General features: G+C 44.5%; 1 protein-coding gene across 1 annotated transcript in view; it reads right to left on the bottom strand.

The window, feature by feature from the left end:
• USP46 (ubiquitin specific peptidase 46) overlaps positions 1-16,008 on the bottom strand; it is a 197,560-nt gene that overhangs the window by 98,914 nt on the left and 82,638 nt on the right. Inside the window, exon 4 of the mRNA XM_078678198.1 lies at positions 8,626-8,852. Within this exon, the coding sequence (XP_078534324.1) occupies positions 8,626-8,852 (227 nt within the window). The remainder of the gene's footprint in view (positions 1-8,625; positions 8,853-16,008) is intronic.

Raw genomic sequence — 16,008 nt, 5'->3', positions numbered from 1 at the left:
ACCGGCAGAGAACCTTGGAGTTTGTCCTTTTTAGTTAAGAAGTACAAACAGAGAGAAAACACCTCTCACATTTCTAGTGCCTTAGTATATTGTTCTTTTGTTATTGCATGGTTTTGTTACAGCACACAAGCGGGCAGATCACATGGTAAATGGTCACAAGGAAGGATAGATGGTAATTTAATATAGATCATTTTCACCCTAATGAGTGACTATTGTAGAGGGGTGGTGGGGCTATATAGTCACATGTACTCATTCAACCTAATTCTGCTACGACTCACCCACCTATAGGGTACAGATAGTAAGTGTCTGAAGAGGGTTCAGTACACCTCAAAGGACTGGGCGGGTGGAGGGTTTGCACAAGACTATAGAGAAGTAGCTATACTAGCTAATGTTAATGTTAATGTTAAAAATGCTTATAAAGCGCATGGCTACCCCAATGACGGGGCGTCCCAGCGCTTGCAGACAGCTTGAAAGTAAGGCGGACTTTGAACCAAGGGGGAAACGTGTAACGCCACTTAGGAGCCCTAGGTAGAAGGGAACAACCAGGTTTTGATAAGTTTTCTAAATGACAGGTAGTTATTTGTAGCACGCACCTCCGCGGGGATCGAGTTCCACAGTTTTGGAGCCAAATACCTGAAGGAGCGGCCACCAGCTCTGCTCCTTTGGATTTTGATGGTACAGGCACGATGAAGATCCGCCGAGCGGAGGGCACGTGAAGGGACATAGGAAGAACACAGACCTTGTAAAACTCGGGGGCCAGAGCCGTGAAGGATTTTATGAATTAGACAGAGAGACTTAAATTGAATACGTTGTTTTACTGGAAGCCAGTGTAGACGCCCCAGAATATGGGACGTGTGACAGTATTTTGGTAGGGCGAACAAAATGCGGGCGGCTGCATTTTGGGCTCTTTGGAGTCTGTTGATGGCTGTTCGATTAGAGCCCAGCATTAAGACATTGCAATAGTCTATATGCGATAAAACAAGGGCGTGGACAATTGTCTGGCGTACAGGTGGTTCAAAGAAGCCCAAAATTGGTTTTAGCGACCGTAGGCGACCATAGCACACACCAGCGACTCTTTTTGCATGGGATTCTAGGGAAAGAGAGTCGTCCATAATCACGGCCAAGTTTTTTACTTCCTTCTTTTTTAGGGATGGGAGGTGGACCTAACGTGGAGGGCCACCAGTGATCATCCCACCTGTTTGTTTCCTTGCCAATCAGGAGTACCTCAGTTTTTGATGAATTTAACTGCAGGCAATTCGTGATCATCCATCTAGAGATGGCCACGTCCGTATCAATGTCCTTCGAAAAGGAGAAGATAAGCTGCGTGTCGTCCGCGTGTGAAATTAATTGGATCTTACGTTCTCTGGCCAACACTGCCAGAGGGCGGACGTACACGTTAAACAACGTGGGGCTGAGCGCCGACCCCTGCGGAACACCGCAACTCAGCGGAAGCCTGCTGGATGAGTACGGTGGAGCATGGACCTGGAAGGAACGGTCAGATAGAAAAGACGCGAACCAATCCAGGGCACCATCTCTGACTCCGATTTCCCATAGTCTTCTAAGTAGAATTCCATGGGAGACCGTGTCGAACGCCGCACTCAAATCCAGCAGGATTAGAGCCGACGTGCCACCCAGATCTTGTGTTGTCCTTAGTTGTTCAGTGACGGCCAGCAGGGCGGATTCAGTGCTGTGGTTAGGCCGGAATCCGTTTTGTGAGTCATCTAGAATCCCATTGCTCTCCAAGTAATTGGTCAAGATGTCATTCACGTGCGTTTCTGCCACCTTGGCCAAATAAGGTAGCAGGGAAATAGGTCTAAAACTTTCAGGCCTGGAAGAGTCCAAGGTGGGCTTTTTTAGTAAAGGAACAACCTTGGCGTGTTTCCATGATTTAGGGATGGTGGAAGACTGAAAAGATCTATTAATCAGCTCCCGACCCTCCGCCAAAATGGAATCCTGAAATAGTTTAAACATTTCAGGTTTAACGGGGTCTTCCGGAGACCCGGACGTGACTTTTACAGCCAGAAGTTTCATATTAGCCTGTGTGATGGAAGGGAGGGAGTGAAGAGAGTAGGGAGGTTCCGAAGAGTCTGGGGATTGGTGAGGGGTCGAGGCAGACCCCTCAGATTCAAAAGAGTTATAAATCCCTTGGACTTTAATTACGAAAAAGCAAGCAATGTCTTCACATTGCAAGTCAGATGTTATCGTGCAATTAGGATCCTCTGGTGGTTTAGTCATGTCCTTCACTAAAGAGAAAATGGTTTTAGATCAATTTGAGCTCGCACTGATCAGGTCCGTAAAATAGGTAGCTTTGACTTTCTTTATAAGTTTATGGTAAGCTTTGGTGGCGGATCTGAAGTTGGCTTTCGCCTGGGGATCATACGATCGTCTCCAGATGCGCTCTAGTAGCTTACATTGCTTTTTCTGTTCGGCCAGTGCCACGGAGTACCAAGGGTGGGAATGCTCGCGCTTGGGCCTGGACAGTTTCTTTGGGATGAGGTAGTCAAGTGATGTATTGACCCAGTCTCTGTATGCTGTATCAGCTTCCTCCAAATCCTCTGGCCAGTCTGGGCGGGAGTTTTTCAGTCTGGTCTCGAATATGGCACCATCTAGTTTGTGCCATGAGCGCCTCCAACGCGGTGGGGGAAGCTGTTTCCTGGAACCAGCTGAGATCTTAATAAAAATTTGAACCAGGAAATGGTCCGACCAGCTGAGGGGGCTGGGAATGGAGGCCGATATTTCGGAAATGTTCGAAAATACCGGGTCAAGTAGATGGCCTGCCAAGTGGGATGGACCTTTGACTAGCTGAATAAGTTGGCAAGCCTCAAGATCGCCCAGAAGATCTCGTACAGCGGGGGAATCACAACACTCCAGATGGAGATTCAGGTCCCCCAGTATACTGAAATTAGCAGACTGTAGCGCTAGCGTAGAAATAGTAGAGACCAGTGATTCCTGAAAGGCGCTTGCAGGGCCCGGGGGGGCGATAGATCAGGAGCCCTGTAAAGGTAAAGGTATCAGAGACCCTTATCTTAAAAAGGACGCATTCACAGCCAACTATGTTAATAGGAGTCTGTTCTGGGTAAGTGCCAAATAGCCAGAAGGTAGGGTCAGGGTCAAAATGGCAGACAAATCATTCGTTAGCCACGTTTCTGTTAAGAATAGCAGATCGGGGGATTGATCTACCAAAAGGTCATAGACATCCTCATGATGCCTAACTAAAGATCTGCAGTTCAGGCTCAATATATTTAATTTCATGGACTTTACTGGTGGTAAAGACAGAGGGACTTCGGTGGCCGTAAAACCACAATGATGGCATCGTAGACAGTGCGAGCCAGGATGTAGCAGATGGACCGCACACGGCACCTCACATCGGAGAGCGAGTAACTCTTCCCTGGCATAAGTGGCCATGTGACATAGATCTCAACCAGGGGGTCTGGCAACGGGTAACGGACCAGCGCGGACGGGCGCAGACGGGCTTGTCTTTGGCGAGTCTTCGGCATGCTGAGGACGTGCCCGCTGCGCTCCCGCCCCGCCTTCTTCTTTAACTACTGAGGGCCCGTCTAATTGGTGAAGGATGCACGGAGGAAGTCACAGTCACTTCCGGTGTGCTCCTCTTCTAATCTTCCCTCCACAACAAGCTGACCGAGTCAGTGGTGGACCGGGGAAGCAAGGGGAACAATTGCTACAAAATACGGCGAGTGAACAGGTAAGCACAGAAATATTAAATGTGAACAAGTGGTTTTAAAAGCAGCATAAAGCGCAGCCCGCCTCTCTTACTAGTTGTCAGCTAGAGAGTGCGATCGTGGCTGCAGTCTTTTGTAGTGCCGGGCCCCTAATTGGTGAAGGATGCACGGAGGAAGTCACAGTCACTTCCGGTGTGCTCTTCTTCTAATCTTCCCTCCACAACAAGCTGACCGAGTCAGTGGTGGACCGGGGAAGCAAGGGGAACAATTGCTACAAAATACGGCGAGTGAACAGGTTTAAAAATAAGCACAGAAATATTAAATGTGAACAAGTGATTTTAAAAGCAGCATAAAGCGCAGCCCACCTCTCTTACTAGTTGTCAGCTAAGCCCCCTCTACCCCCTCCCTTTCAGGTTACTAACAGATGGATAGACCCTGAGGGGTCCTATGTGGGTATACAATAAGCCTGGGCGTAGTTTGCGGAGTTTTGCTTCGCTGAACTTCGCCAAGATACAAAAAAAACTCTGCGAAGTTCCGCAAGTGGCAGAGTGTTGTGCAAACTGCTGTTCGCGCTGGTCTTTCTGCAGCTCGGGTAGAAATTCTACCCGAGCTGCAGCTCGCGAACTAAAAAACGTCGCTGCACTACGCAAAGCAGGCTTTTCTTGCACTCCAACCTCCGCGGAGTGCAGGAAACTCCGCAAACTTCGCGAACGGAGTGGAGTTCAATGACCTGGCCTAGTATACAAGGCACATGGAATGGGCGTAAATTGAAGGTAGTTAGTATATATATGCACCACCTAGTTTGCCAAAGTGGGCCTTTGATAAAACAGGCCCCATTTTATTGGAATCAAATGCATCGAGACATATAGAGGGGGGCGATTTCAATGATCTAATGTGTTGCAATCTGAATCGATCGATGCCCCCCTGTGGGGACTTCACAAGCACCCATGTGTTTGGCACACTTTGTCCATGCTTTGGGCTTGGAAGACATTTGGCGACTTAGCACCCTACAGACAACCAGTACTCATAATTATCTGGAGCACATAAAACACTCTCTCGACTAGACTATTTTTGTCCCATAGGTGGGAACACACTCATAGAGGAGGCAGATTACCTAGCACATGGAATATCAGATCACTCACCTCTCAGAGTGGTACTAGGTGACAAAGTCCAACAAAAATTACCAAATTGGAAGCTGAAAGACAGATGTTATGGCTGGGAGCAGAGTTGAATCTGCCCAATATCTTAAAGCTAATACAAGTTCCATTGACTCCTAAGTAACGCTGTGGGAAGCCTAGAAGATGGTACCCGGAGAAAGGGCCTAAAAACAGTACAGCACAGAAAAAGAAGAATAGGGTTCGACAAATGACTGATTTGTAGGATAAAATCCTGAAATTTGGAAGACTCTAAACACAAGATCACATGTACATAGGGAAGAAACACAAGATCACATGTACATAGGGAAGAATCACAATCTGATTCACGACGTGGCTAGGCAATATTATTTGTCTACGCAGAGTGAGTTAAATGAAGTGGGAAACAAAACTGGTCACCTACTGGCATGGCTGGCTGTTGAGAAGAAGAGGCTAGAAGAACAGGCAAAATATGGCTGGAAAAGGGGATGTAGCCATGACCAACTGCGCAGTAGCTCAAGGACTTGATACATACCACAGGAGACTAGATTGAGCCAGAGGTTCTAGTTGTAAAGGGGAAATAGTGGCATTTCTGGGTCGCTTGGAGGTTCCACACTTGGGAGAGGAAGACAAAGCATTCGTAGAAGAGGACCTTACACTGGAAGAGATAACAGCAGCCCTTAAGGAAATACAAATTAGAAAGATTCCCGGTTCCAACTGGTTTCCTGTGAAATAATATAAAAGACTCCCTCCCTTGCTAGTGCCACATCTTTTACATACATTTAGGGAGGATAGAGACGGGTCAGCTATCACCAGACCTCTGACAAACAGTTATTTCAATTAAACAATAAAAGGCAAACACAGAAACACAAATGTGCCTCGTATAGACACATTTCACCTTGAAACACGAAAGTTCTGGCTACAAGGTTAGGTAAAGTCAAAACAACATTCAGACATCAAGATCAAATTGGATTCATGCTGGATAGTGCAATTTATTGTATGAAAAAGGGCAACCCAATAGTCCCTTGTGGGCCTGGGTATCAAACTATTGATAGGGTAAACTGCCACCAAGAGAATCATTCAAAAGTACATAAATTGCAAGGTTAAAGTCTGTTTTAGATGCCCTTTTGTGGCATCCTCCAAAAATTAGTAATAGTTGCATGGAACAATTAGACATAGAAAAAAGAAAAATCGCACACATTGGTATATATACTGGTTTAACGCAAAAATTATATTAAAGCACAACAAATGCTGGGCTTCAATGAAAAATGAAGCCACATCATACATTTACAATGTGTTATCCAATAAAGGCTACAGTGTTCCACATTTACATTTGTCAATTTATCAGAAACCCATTCTCAAGTGAGAACAAGAGAATGTTCATCTTAGCATTAAGAAAGAACTTGTGCGGGTTAAAATATTTTCCAACAGAGAGATGGGCTACTCGTCGACGTTTCGGTCTCAAATTTTGTCAAAATATGAGAAAACCTTCAGGACCATAGTAGTTAATGGAGATACAAGAGAGAGCCCACTCTTCGTAAAAGAAAACTTTGTGAATAGAGACAATGGAGCATTGGGTTACATCTAGTTTGGACGAGAAAGGTTTAACCAAGGAATAAGGAGAAGATCTCAATAGACGTGGACAATGTCCTGTTGTACTTGACAGAACCTCAGAGGTCAGTCTGGGGAATGCTTTCAATTATTAAAAGAATTCAAAGAGCAGTCTGGGTACGACATGAATTGGAGTATTGCGGTACTGTATACATTTATTGAGTGTGAATGGGTAACTGGTATACTTCACATAGTGGTTACAGATGAGAGGTTCATGTACCTGGGGATAGATCTTACTCCAGACTCTGTGCTTCTTAACGGAGAGCTCAGAAGTCGTCCTACAGGACTTCCAAACAGATGCACAACAGCAGAAAACACTTCCGCTCACTATATTAGGGTAGGCAGCAATCTTTAAAAGGATTACACCAGAAAAGCTGCTGTATGTGATGCAAAATACTACCTTAGCAATCCCGGATTCGTTCTTTCCGTGACAAAACAAAAAAAACTCCACACATTACTGAGGGATGGAGGCACGCCTACATTACAATTCAGGCCATGTGTCTCATACTCCCACATAAATGGGCATAGTAATAGGCTTCCCAGCTCCAAGAGATCGCTGGTAGTCAGGACCCTAGAGAGTCTCCCAGTAGAGCAAGACACATCACCACTACATATTATGGGAAAATAAGTCAAAAGGAGCTATTGAGCCTACAAAATCAACACTACCCGACTAGGACAGGATCCCCAGGTGTCTGGCTTTGCAGGGTAGAGTCACAAGAGACATCATACTATAAAGAAATGCTGAGAGAGGTAGCCAAACAGTCAGGTTTCCAGCAAAGGGAATTATTAATCAGATCCAAATTGGAAGATATCAGGATTAGGGAAAATACACCACAGAAAGAATATGGACTGTCCAACACTAAGGTGTACAAATACAGACAGTTTAGACACGCTCTAGGAGCTGCCTGAAAATACCCCTCTGGAAAGTGGCTTTAATATGAGCGAAATTGATAAAAAGTCAATGTTGCTTATTTACAACAGGACACCCTGCAGTAACTGGAGGTTCTCTGGGAGTCCCTTACAGTATACGGACTTCGAGGGCTATTATGCATCCGAGGTAAGTAGCCATGAAACAGAGGTTGCAGTTGATCCAGCTAAATATCCTACAAAGGCCATATTATAACAGCTCAATATCCTACAAAGGCCATATTATAACAGCTAAATATCCTACAAAGGCCATATTATAACAGCTAAATATCCTACAAAGGCCATATTATAACAGCTAAATATCCTACAAAGGCCATATTATAACATAAGTGGACTTCACAAAATAAGTAAAGCCCAAAACTCTACATGTCTAAAATGTAAAGTGGTAGTTGGTGAGTTTGTTAACACAATCCGAGGGTGCTCGTGGACCAAAGCTTTCTGGGGAGACATAACATCGGAACTGGCTTCAATCCGTGGTCAGGTTATTCCTTGCCCCTCCCCCCCCCCGCTCCCCGCCCCCCCCTCCACTCTGTTGTGCTGGGAATCGGGAGTGAAATGAACATGACAAGAACCTATTTAGCATTTTGCATGTTGGGGCGTGTTATAGAAAAGAGACACTGCCAGGGAATGGGTAATGCCTAGATCCAGACTAACAGAAATGGATGACAGAAAAGGCCAGTGCATGGACATAGAGAGGGTGGTCTACACGGGATAGGGATGCCTGAGGAAATTTGATGGGGTCTGCGGCAGATAAAGAATATTTTATGGTATTAATGATGGGATGATCCGTCCCTTGGAGGGTAATGTTAATGCAGAGCTGCCTAGTGCTGATTAACAAAAGAAGCCACATTGGCTGTGTATGAGTAAAACCTGTATTAGAAGGTTGTGCGATGCATGTTAATCAAGTGTGTTAATACAAGATTTTATGGTTTCTAGTGGAAAATTAACCAAGTAAATTCCAAAAAAACAATGATTTCACAAAGAAGCAGCCTGTACTTGATAACAACTGTAAAGATCCAAAAGATACATTTGTATGGAAACACAATACTAGGTATATTGACATTTAATATTAGTATTCTAGAGCCTGGGTTTTCAGCAAAAAAAATAATTATATGTGCCAAGGTATTAACTTCACAATCCCCCTTCGGACAGAAAACTGAATCAGTTTATTATTGAGGTACCTCGATTTATCTAACATGAATCAAGCCATAGTAGACAGTACCAAAGGTTATTTAGTAGTGTTGCTTCTTATGTACAAATAGCTCAATGCTTACGGTTTCACAGTTTAAACATCTCGTCTCATTTGTCAGAGTGCCCTGGAAGATGTCATGCACCCAGGTGGGTTCGGGTTTGTTCTCTTCCGGTTCATTGGCATTGCCATTTTTCAGTTTTCCATTTTGCTTCTCCTGTTTCTTCTCTTCCTGCAGGATGTCTGCCACAGTGTTTAGCAGGTAGTTTAAAAATTCATGTGCATCTTGTTGCATGTAGTTGTCAAAAAGATCTGTGTAAAGAAACAAACAATACGTTTATTTTGTCTCAAGACATCGTTTAAGGCATCAAAAAGGAAATCTTGAATGGAACGACTAAGTTCATGAAAAAAAAATAACGTGATGCATAATAAACAAGCACTTACAATGCAATAGGTCTCGCAACTGCGAGTTTTGGAACTATTGGCATTGTAAATAGCAATGCCTTTTATAAACAAGCATTTGCAATGCAATAGGTCTCGCATTATTTAACTTTAAGCTACTAGTACTGTAAATGGCAATGTTTTTATTTTTATTTATGCGCTATTTTAATTTTCTTTGCATAAAAAGGCGAATGCGCAGCATAAGAATATTCATTCTATGTTAAGCCAAGTGATGGAACACACATGGCTATAACCCGATCTATGCAAACCGAGACCTCGATGCTCAGATTAGACATTCAGGATTCTAGGCGCAATGTTTTACTTGCGGTTACTTTCACTTTAAACCCTTGATTTGTTTCTTGGATATTTGATTGATATTACATAATTCTAGCGACATTCCAAAGTCCACCAATAAAAGCAGTTGTCGACTAATAGATAAACATTACAAAGAGCAGCTTTTTAAAATTCCCAATCTTGCAGATGAGCGCATTTTTAAAAAGGCTATTTGAAGACAAAAAAACGTTGGCACAAAATAATGCGCACTTACCCACAGAGATTTGTCACTCGTTTCCATTCAATTTACTGAAGGCGACATTCTACCGAACACTTTACTGCACCGTTCTGCATAATCTTTTCAACAACCATATCCAACTAAGTACATTTTCATTGATTGATGAGGTGTGCATAGAGGGCGTAGCTACAGCCGGGTATATGGGTTAGCGTGTGCCCTGTGCAAAAACTCACCACCGCAGCCCGGCTCGAACAGGAAGCCAGGCAACCTGTGTTGGGACGGGGGCGGGGCCGCAAAAAGACAGGAAGCAGACAGGAGCCTACCCCGCGCTCCTGTGCCCGTCAGCCGGAAGATTGCCGGAAGATTTGCGTGTCAGCTAGCGGGGCTCCTGTGCTCGTGGAGAGCCCCGCCTGCTGCTGAGGATGACCCGCTGCCTGCCGCTGCCTGCCGAAGGAGAGAGGGAAGGAGAGAGGGACACACGAAAAGAACTCGGTGAGTGGGGTGTGAGGGGGGAGGGGACATGTGCGCGCGCGTGTGTGTGTGTCTGTGTGTGTGCCTGTGTGTGCGTGTGTGCCTGTGCGTGCGCGTGTGTCTGTGTGTGTGTATGTATGCATGCATGCGTGCGTAAAAAAATCCGATGACTGGTGGGGGGGTTGCAAAGTGAAAGTAAGCAGCGCGTGTGTATGTGCGCATGCGTGAGTGCTGTGTATGCGTGTGCCTGTGATGTGCGCATGCGTGAATGTTGGTGCGCGTGCAAGCAGCTGAATCCAGCCGGGGAGAAGCGCGTGACAGTTTTTTGTCCGTCATTCCCCCGTGTCAGCTCGCTATAAGTCTCCGACCCTGGACGCATCCTTCGGATGCGAATTCCAGGGCGAGACCTAAAAATGAAAAGGGATTGTCATTTACAATACCAAAAGCAACACCTATTGCATTGCAGAGCGCAGTGTCCATGAAGCTGGCGCCGCGCTCATTAAAGTAAATAAAAAAAAATAGAGAGCGTCGTGTTTCTAAAGCGGGTGCCGCGCTCATGACTAAAGTTAAGTTAAATAAAAATAATAACCCAAGCACGGTGTCCCTAAAGCAGAAGCTTGCTCTGTATTACATTTAAAAAAATAATAAAATAAACCAAGAGCGGTGTCCCAGAAGCGGGCGCCACGCTCTGTATTCAAGTTTGAAATGAATAAAAAACAAAAAAACAGAAAACTAAATGGAATTTACGTTAGGAAGCAGCCACCATTACCGAAGCTTGCACCCCGTGCGTGCTGTGTCCCTTAATGAAGGAAATAGTTCTCGGAACTGGTAATGAAAGCTCCTGAGTTAGGACACAGTAAAAGATAAGAGTCCTCATGGGCGATAACAAATGGCGACAAGGCGGTAACAAGGAGGGACTAACAAGCCTCATAATGAATCGGAAGCCAGCATTTAATCCAAGGACAATGACACCAGCCAATGAAAAGTATGAGCGTAGAGTGGGCGAGACTTACACAGCATACTCCACTATTGCATCCCCGCAGAGCCGGCAGTGCATGCAAAAATAAAGTCCTTTTGCTCTGTGGAGGCATATCAAGTAACACTTTTAAGTTAACAAGAAGTTCTGTGAGAATATGATCACAGACTGCAACATATTGTCTCTTTTTTTCAAGTTGGGGTTCCATATCTTCATTATATTTATGACTGATATACTTTATCGTACACCATTCACCTATGCAGAAAATGCATAAACAAGGTCTCTGAGAAACTGCAACCATATAGTAGGCAATATCTCTCCAGTACAAATGCCTGGCATACCCCCATGCAGAGACGAGAGAAGATGAGGACACAGGTGGAGTATGATGGGGGTCCCATTGTGAGCAAGATGGTGGTAAAGTCAGTGAGAACGAGGAAGGAAAGACGATAAAGATCAGTGGTGGGAGAGCAAATTAGCAAGGGGGATATGAAGAAAGAGTCTAAAAGAAGTGGAGGACTTGGAATAGGTCATCACCCGAGAAAGGAAAAGGAGACCGAGTGAAGAATACATTGATATAAGGGGGAAATGATGTGGAATGAAAGACAAAGGACAAAGGTGAAGGGTGAAGGCAGCAGTGCCTCTAGAAATCGTAAGGAGGATTCAGTGGTGTTTCTAGGGAGCACTCAGGGCACACACAGACCTTGCAAGGCCAACCTATAGTGCTAAGAACAATGCTAACATATTTACATATGTAAATACATTCATAAGTAATACTATTCAGTGTACTGTAATTGCAAAATCTTCATCTCAAAGTGAAATAGGACTCCCTCTCACATGCTATGTGTTGCAGGCTTGATTTACATCGCTCCAAATCACGCTCTACATATCTTAAATTCCTCATAAGTCATTGTTAGCCACAGGTTTCTCCCTTCACTGTTACGCTATGTCTTTCTGCAGTAGAATAGTTATGTGCGCAAAAAAACAAACCAATATTAGAACTGTCAAAATTTTGTCAAGTCACAGCAAAGAGACTGGGCAATTAATTGGCAGGGAGTATGAGCTCTCCTCTCCCCCTCCTAGGCAGGTTGTTGGGTAGAACATTAAGTTCTTCAGGACCCAGTGCTGCCAATTTAGCACATCCATAGCGTTATTTGTATTACATTTAGAAGCTATATGATTGACAATGCAACCTATATCAAAACAGATTTTATCTACCGAAATTAGTGATAAACATTAAATATAGCCTAAACAAATATCGAGCTTACACAGTCCTTCTGAAAATTAGAAAATACAACGGATTGATCAAGACTGTAATGGGCAATCAGCTCTCTTAGAAAGAAGGTACTGTCAAGGTCCTGCGTTGCACACCTATGAAGCTCGTGATTAAATAGTGCTTCAGCAGCCACTGGGATGTAACTTCTTTTTTGATGCTATGGATTCTATGTCCGCCTCAAAGGCGAGAATTAAGGGTCTTTGTTCTTATCAGGAGACTTAACAAAACACGCATTTCCAATGCAATAGGTTTCGCGTTACTGAAAGTTTAAGCTATTGGTGTTGCATTATTATTTGCAACGCCAATAGGTCAAACTTTCAGTAATGCGAGACTTATTGCATTGCAAATGCTTGTTTAAGGTTGATATTACCTCTGGGATCACATAATATTCTTCAACAGTAGGACAGTGAAAAAAGGGCCTAAATGTTCCCCCTTCAGATAACACGGATAGATGCTGCATTTGCGCATATGCATGTGATCTCAATCGAAAGATTTTCTCAGCGATGAGCGGTGGGGCAAAGCACATTTTCAAATTCCAGTGTAATGTAACATTAAATGTATAGATATAGAGATACACTTCTTTCAACTAAGTTTAGCAAGTGCTGACATACATTAAAGTATACATTTACACATTTTCATACATACACACACAACTGGTCAAAAACCTCTGCACACCCCACTGTTTACCCACCGACGACCTGTGTGGTTTCCAGCAGCAGTCCTGAACAGTGCAGATGTGTTCATATATCTGTGACAGGAGGGGATGGAAGCAGAGGGGGCGGCGTGCGAGCAAGGAGTCCAGAGATAGCCAGAGCTGGTCAACCAAAAGAATCAATTAGTGATGTCCGCTGGGTGGGAACCAAACACCGAAAGGCAGGACAGATGCACAATATTAACCATCCAAAGAAAGGAGTAGTTTCTAACCTGTAACTCCAGTTCTGTAGTAGGGGTATCTCTGTTCTAGTCATAATCTAGTGAATAGTCCCGCCCATGTGCGGGGACCCCGGAGCAATCAAAATAATCTCTTAAGCGGTCTCTATGTGCAGTCCTGCATAGACACTTAAGCACTTAAGAGAGAATTTAAAGACAAATAATGCAGCCTATACTTATCAGGCTACACTGTCCAGTACTTCAACTAGATATTCCACCAAAATAAAATTCAGCACAGCCTGCCAAGTTCTTCTCATAGAAAAACTTCCCCTTTTACCAAGAAAGCCTTCTGGAAGGGGTGGACAGACAAGCCCCATAGGCTGCCATTATGTGGCTCAAAAAGGGATACTGTGCCTTTAAGGAAACTTTCTAGAACTCTCAGTATCCCAGAATGCACAGCAGGTCCCCTCCACTTTCAGTTCTTTTTGGAGGCGTATAAAGCTAGACCTGTAGCATTCAGTACATGGTATCAATCACCAGGTGGGGAGGAGGAATATCTGTCCATTCAGTTTCCCCTTCTTAACATTCAAAAATCAAAGTGAGAACGGACACTTGTAACTGCGTTACCTAGGTTTCATCTCTTTTTTTAAAAACCTCATACACGCAATGGTAAGATCGTTAGCGGTATATCTTGATTCTCCGCTTATACACATGCGTTAATAAAAATTGGGTGAGGGATGTTGTTAAAACACGTAGGTGAGTATACTGTTGGATCGTGTTACTAGATCCTATTATACCACTTGGAAGACGGTCGACATGTTTCTGCCCCACCATGCCCAGCCGGGTCTATGGGGCATTCATCAGGACCTTAAACAAATTGTACTTACACGATTTGTGTAGTAATTGAAGTGGTTTCTATGTAGCCACTATGTTTCTTGTGTAGGAAATGATGTACGATCCAACAGTATACCCACCTACGTGTTTTAACAACATCTCTCACCCAATTTTTATTAAAAGTTACTTAAGGGAGTAGGCTTGTTTTGTAATGAATTTTTGAATATTTTTTAGGGTCATTACCTATCTCTGGACACTATTGCGTTAACCAGAGGTTGCCTCAGGCTTGAGGCTTGCATACAGCACAAAAAAGAAACCCAATGATGATGCAATAACGCATGTGTATAAGCGGAGAATCAAGATATACCGCTAACGATCTTACCATTGCGTGTATGAGGGTTTTTTAAAAAGAGATGAAACCTAGGTAACGCAGTTACAAGTGTCCATTCTCACTTTGATTTTTGAGCATTCAGTACATGAACATCTTTCTCCACCGGGGAGGAGGGCGGGCGCTTTTGACTATAACAGAGATACCCCAACTACAGAACTGGAGTTACAGGTAATAAACTACTACTTCTGTAGTAGGGGATCTCTGTGTATAGTCATAATCTAGTCAATAGAATGGCAAGCCCATCCCCAACACCAAAGCGGCGGTGGAGAAGAAGAAATACAACACCACTACTGTGCGAACAGATTTCGCAGCGAAGCTTGTCCAACCTGAGCATCTGCCTTGGCATCAGAGTCCAGACATAATGCTTAGCAAAGGTATGGACCGACTTCCAAGTGGCAGCCCTGCAGATCTCTGCAATGGGAACATTACGGAGCAAAGCTGTCGTGGCCGCTTTGCCCCTGGTGGAATGAGCCTTAGGCTTACCCCCTAAGGTCTTATTAGCCTTTGAAAACACAATTGTATACAGGACACAATCCACCTCGAGATGGACTGTTTAGAGGTAGCAAGACCAGTCCGGACGGACCCATAGTTGATAAACAATTGGTCTGACCTAAGAATATACTTGGTTTTATCCAGATAAAATTTCAACACCCTTCTAACATCCAGGGAATGAAGAGATCTTTCCGCTGGAGTGGAAAATGTAAGTAACGTTATAGTCTGGTTAACATGGAAATCAGAAATAACCTTAGGAAGAAACTTAGGGTGAGTGCGCATTACAACATTAGCAGCATGAAATATAGTATAAGGTTCTTGGCAACACAACGCCTGAATTTCACTCACCCTGCGGTCCGATGTAATGGCCACGAGGAACACCGCCTTCCAGGACAGGTGCTGTAGCGAAGCCTTATGTAAAGGTTCAAAAGGTTCCATCATCAATCTGGACAGCACCACATTCAATTCCCATGAAGGCGAAGGAAGACGAACAGGAGGAAACACTTTCTTCAAGCCTTCCAAAAAATGCTTTATCACAGGAATTTGGAAAAAGGAAGTCTGTGAAGGGCATTTCCTGTAGGCAGTCAGCGCAGCTAGATGGACCTTAATGGAATGGAAGTTAAGGCCAGACTGCGCCAAATACAAAAGGTATGGGAGGATGACATCTTCCTTACATGTCGTCGGATCATAGTTCTCGGACTTGCACCAGATGCAGAATATCATACACTTGTAAGCATAAGAAGTCCTAGTGGAAGGTCTCTTAGCCTCCTTCAGTATGTCCATACAATCCGCAGGGAGATTCAAATGGCCATATTGCACTATCACAGGAGGCATGCCGCCAAACTCAAAGACGAGAGGTTGGGGTGTACCATCTGTCCCCCGAACTTCGTGAGAAGGTCCGGCCGGCACGGCAGCCGTATGTGAGGAAGAAGAGACCGGTGAACCACCACTGCCTGGGCCATTCCGGGGCAATTAGGATCATCCGCCCCCTGGACTGGGACAGTTTGATGAGCACCGCCGCAATCAGGGGAATGGGTGGAAAAGCGTACAGAAAGCGGTTCGACCAGTTGATCCATAGCGCATTCCCCAGCGTCCCCTGCTGGTAATACCTGGACGCGAAGTCTCGGCATTTGCTGTTTTCGGCGGTGGCAAACAGATCCACATCTGGAGTGCCCCACCTGGCGAAGACGTCTCGGAGTACTTCGTCGT

Source organism: Lissotriton helveticus, chromosome 2_2 (genome assembly GCF_964261635.1).
Source record: "Lissotriton helveticus chromosome 2_2, aLisHel1.1, whole genome shotgun sequence".
NCBI classification, from domain to species: Eukaryota; Metazoa; Chordata; class Amphibia; order Caudata; family Salamandridae; genus Lissotriton; species Lissotriton helveticus.
The sequence above is the reverse complement of the archived record's forward strand: the minus strand, read 5'-3'. Positions and strand labels throughout refer to the sequence as shown.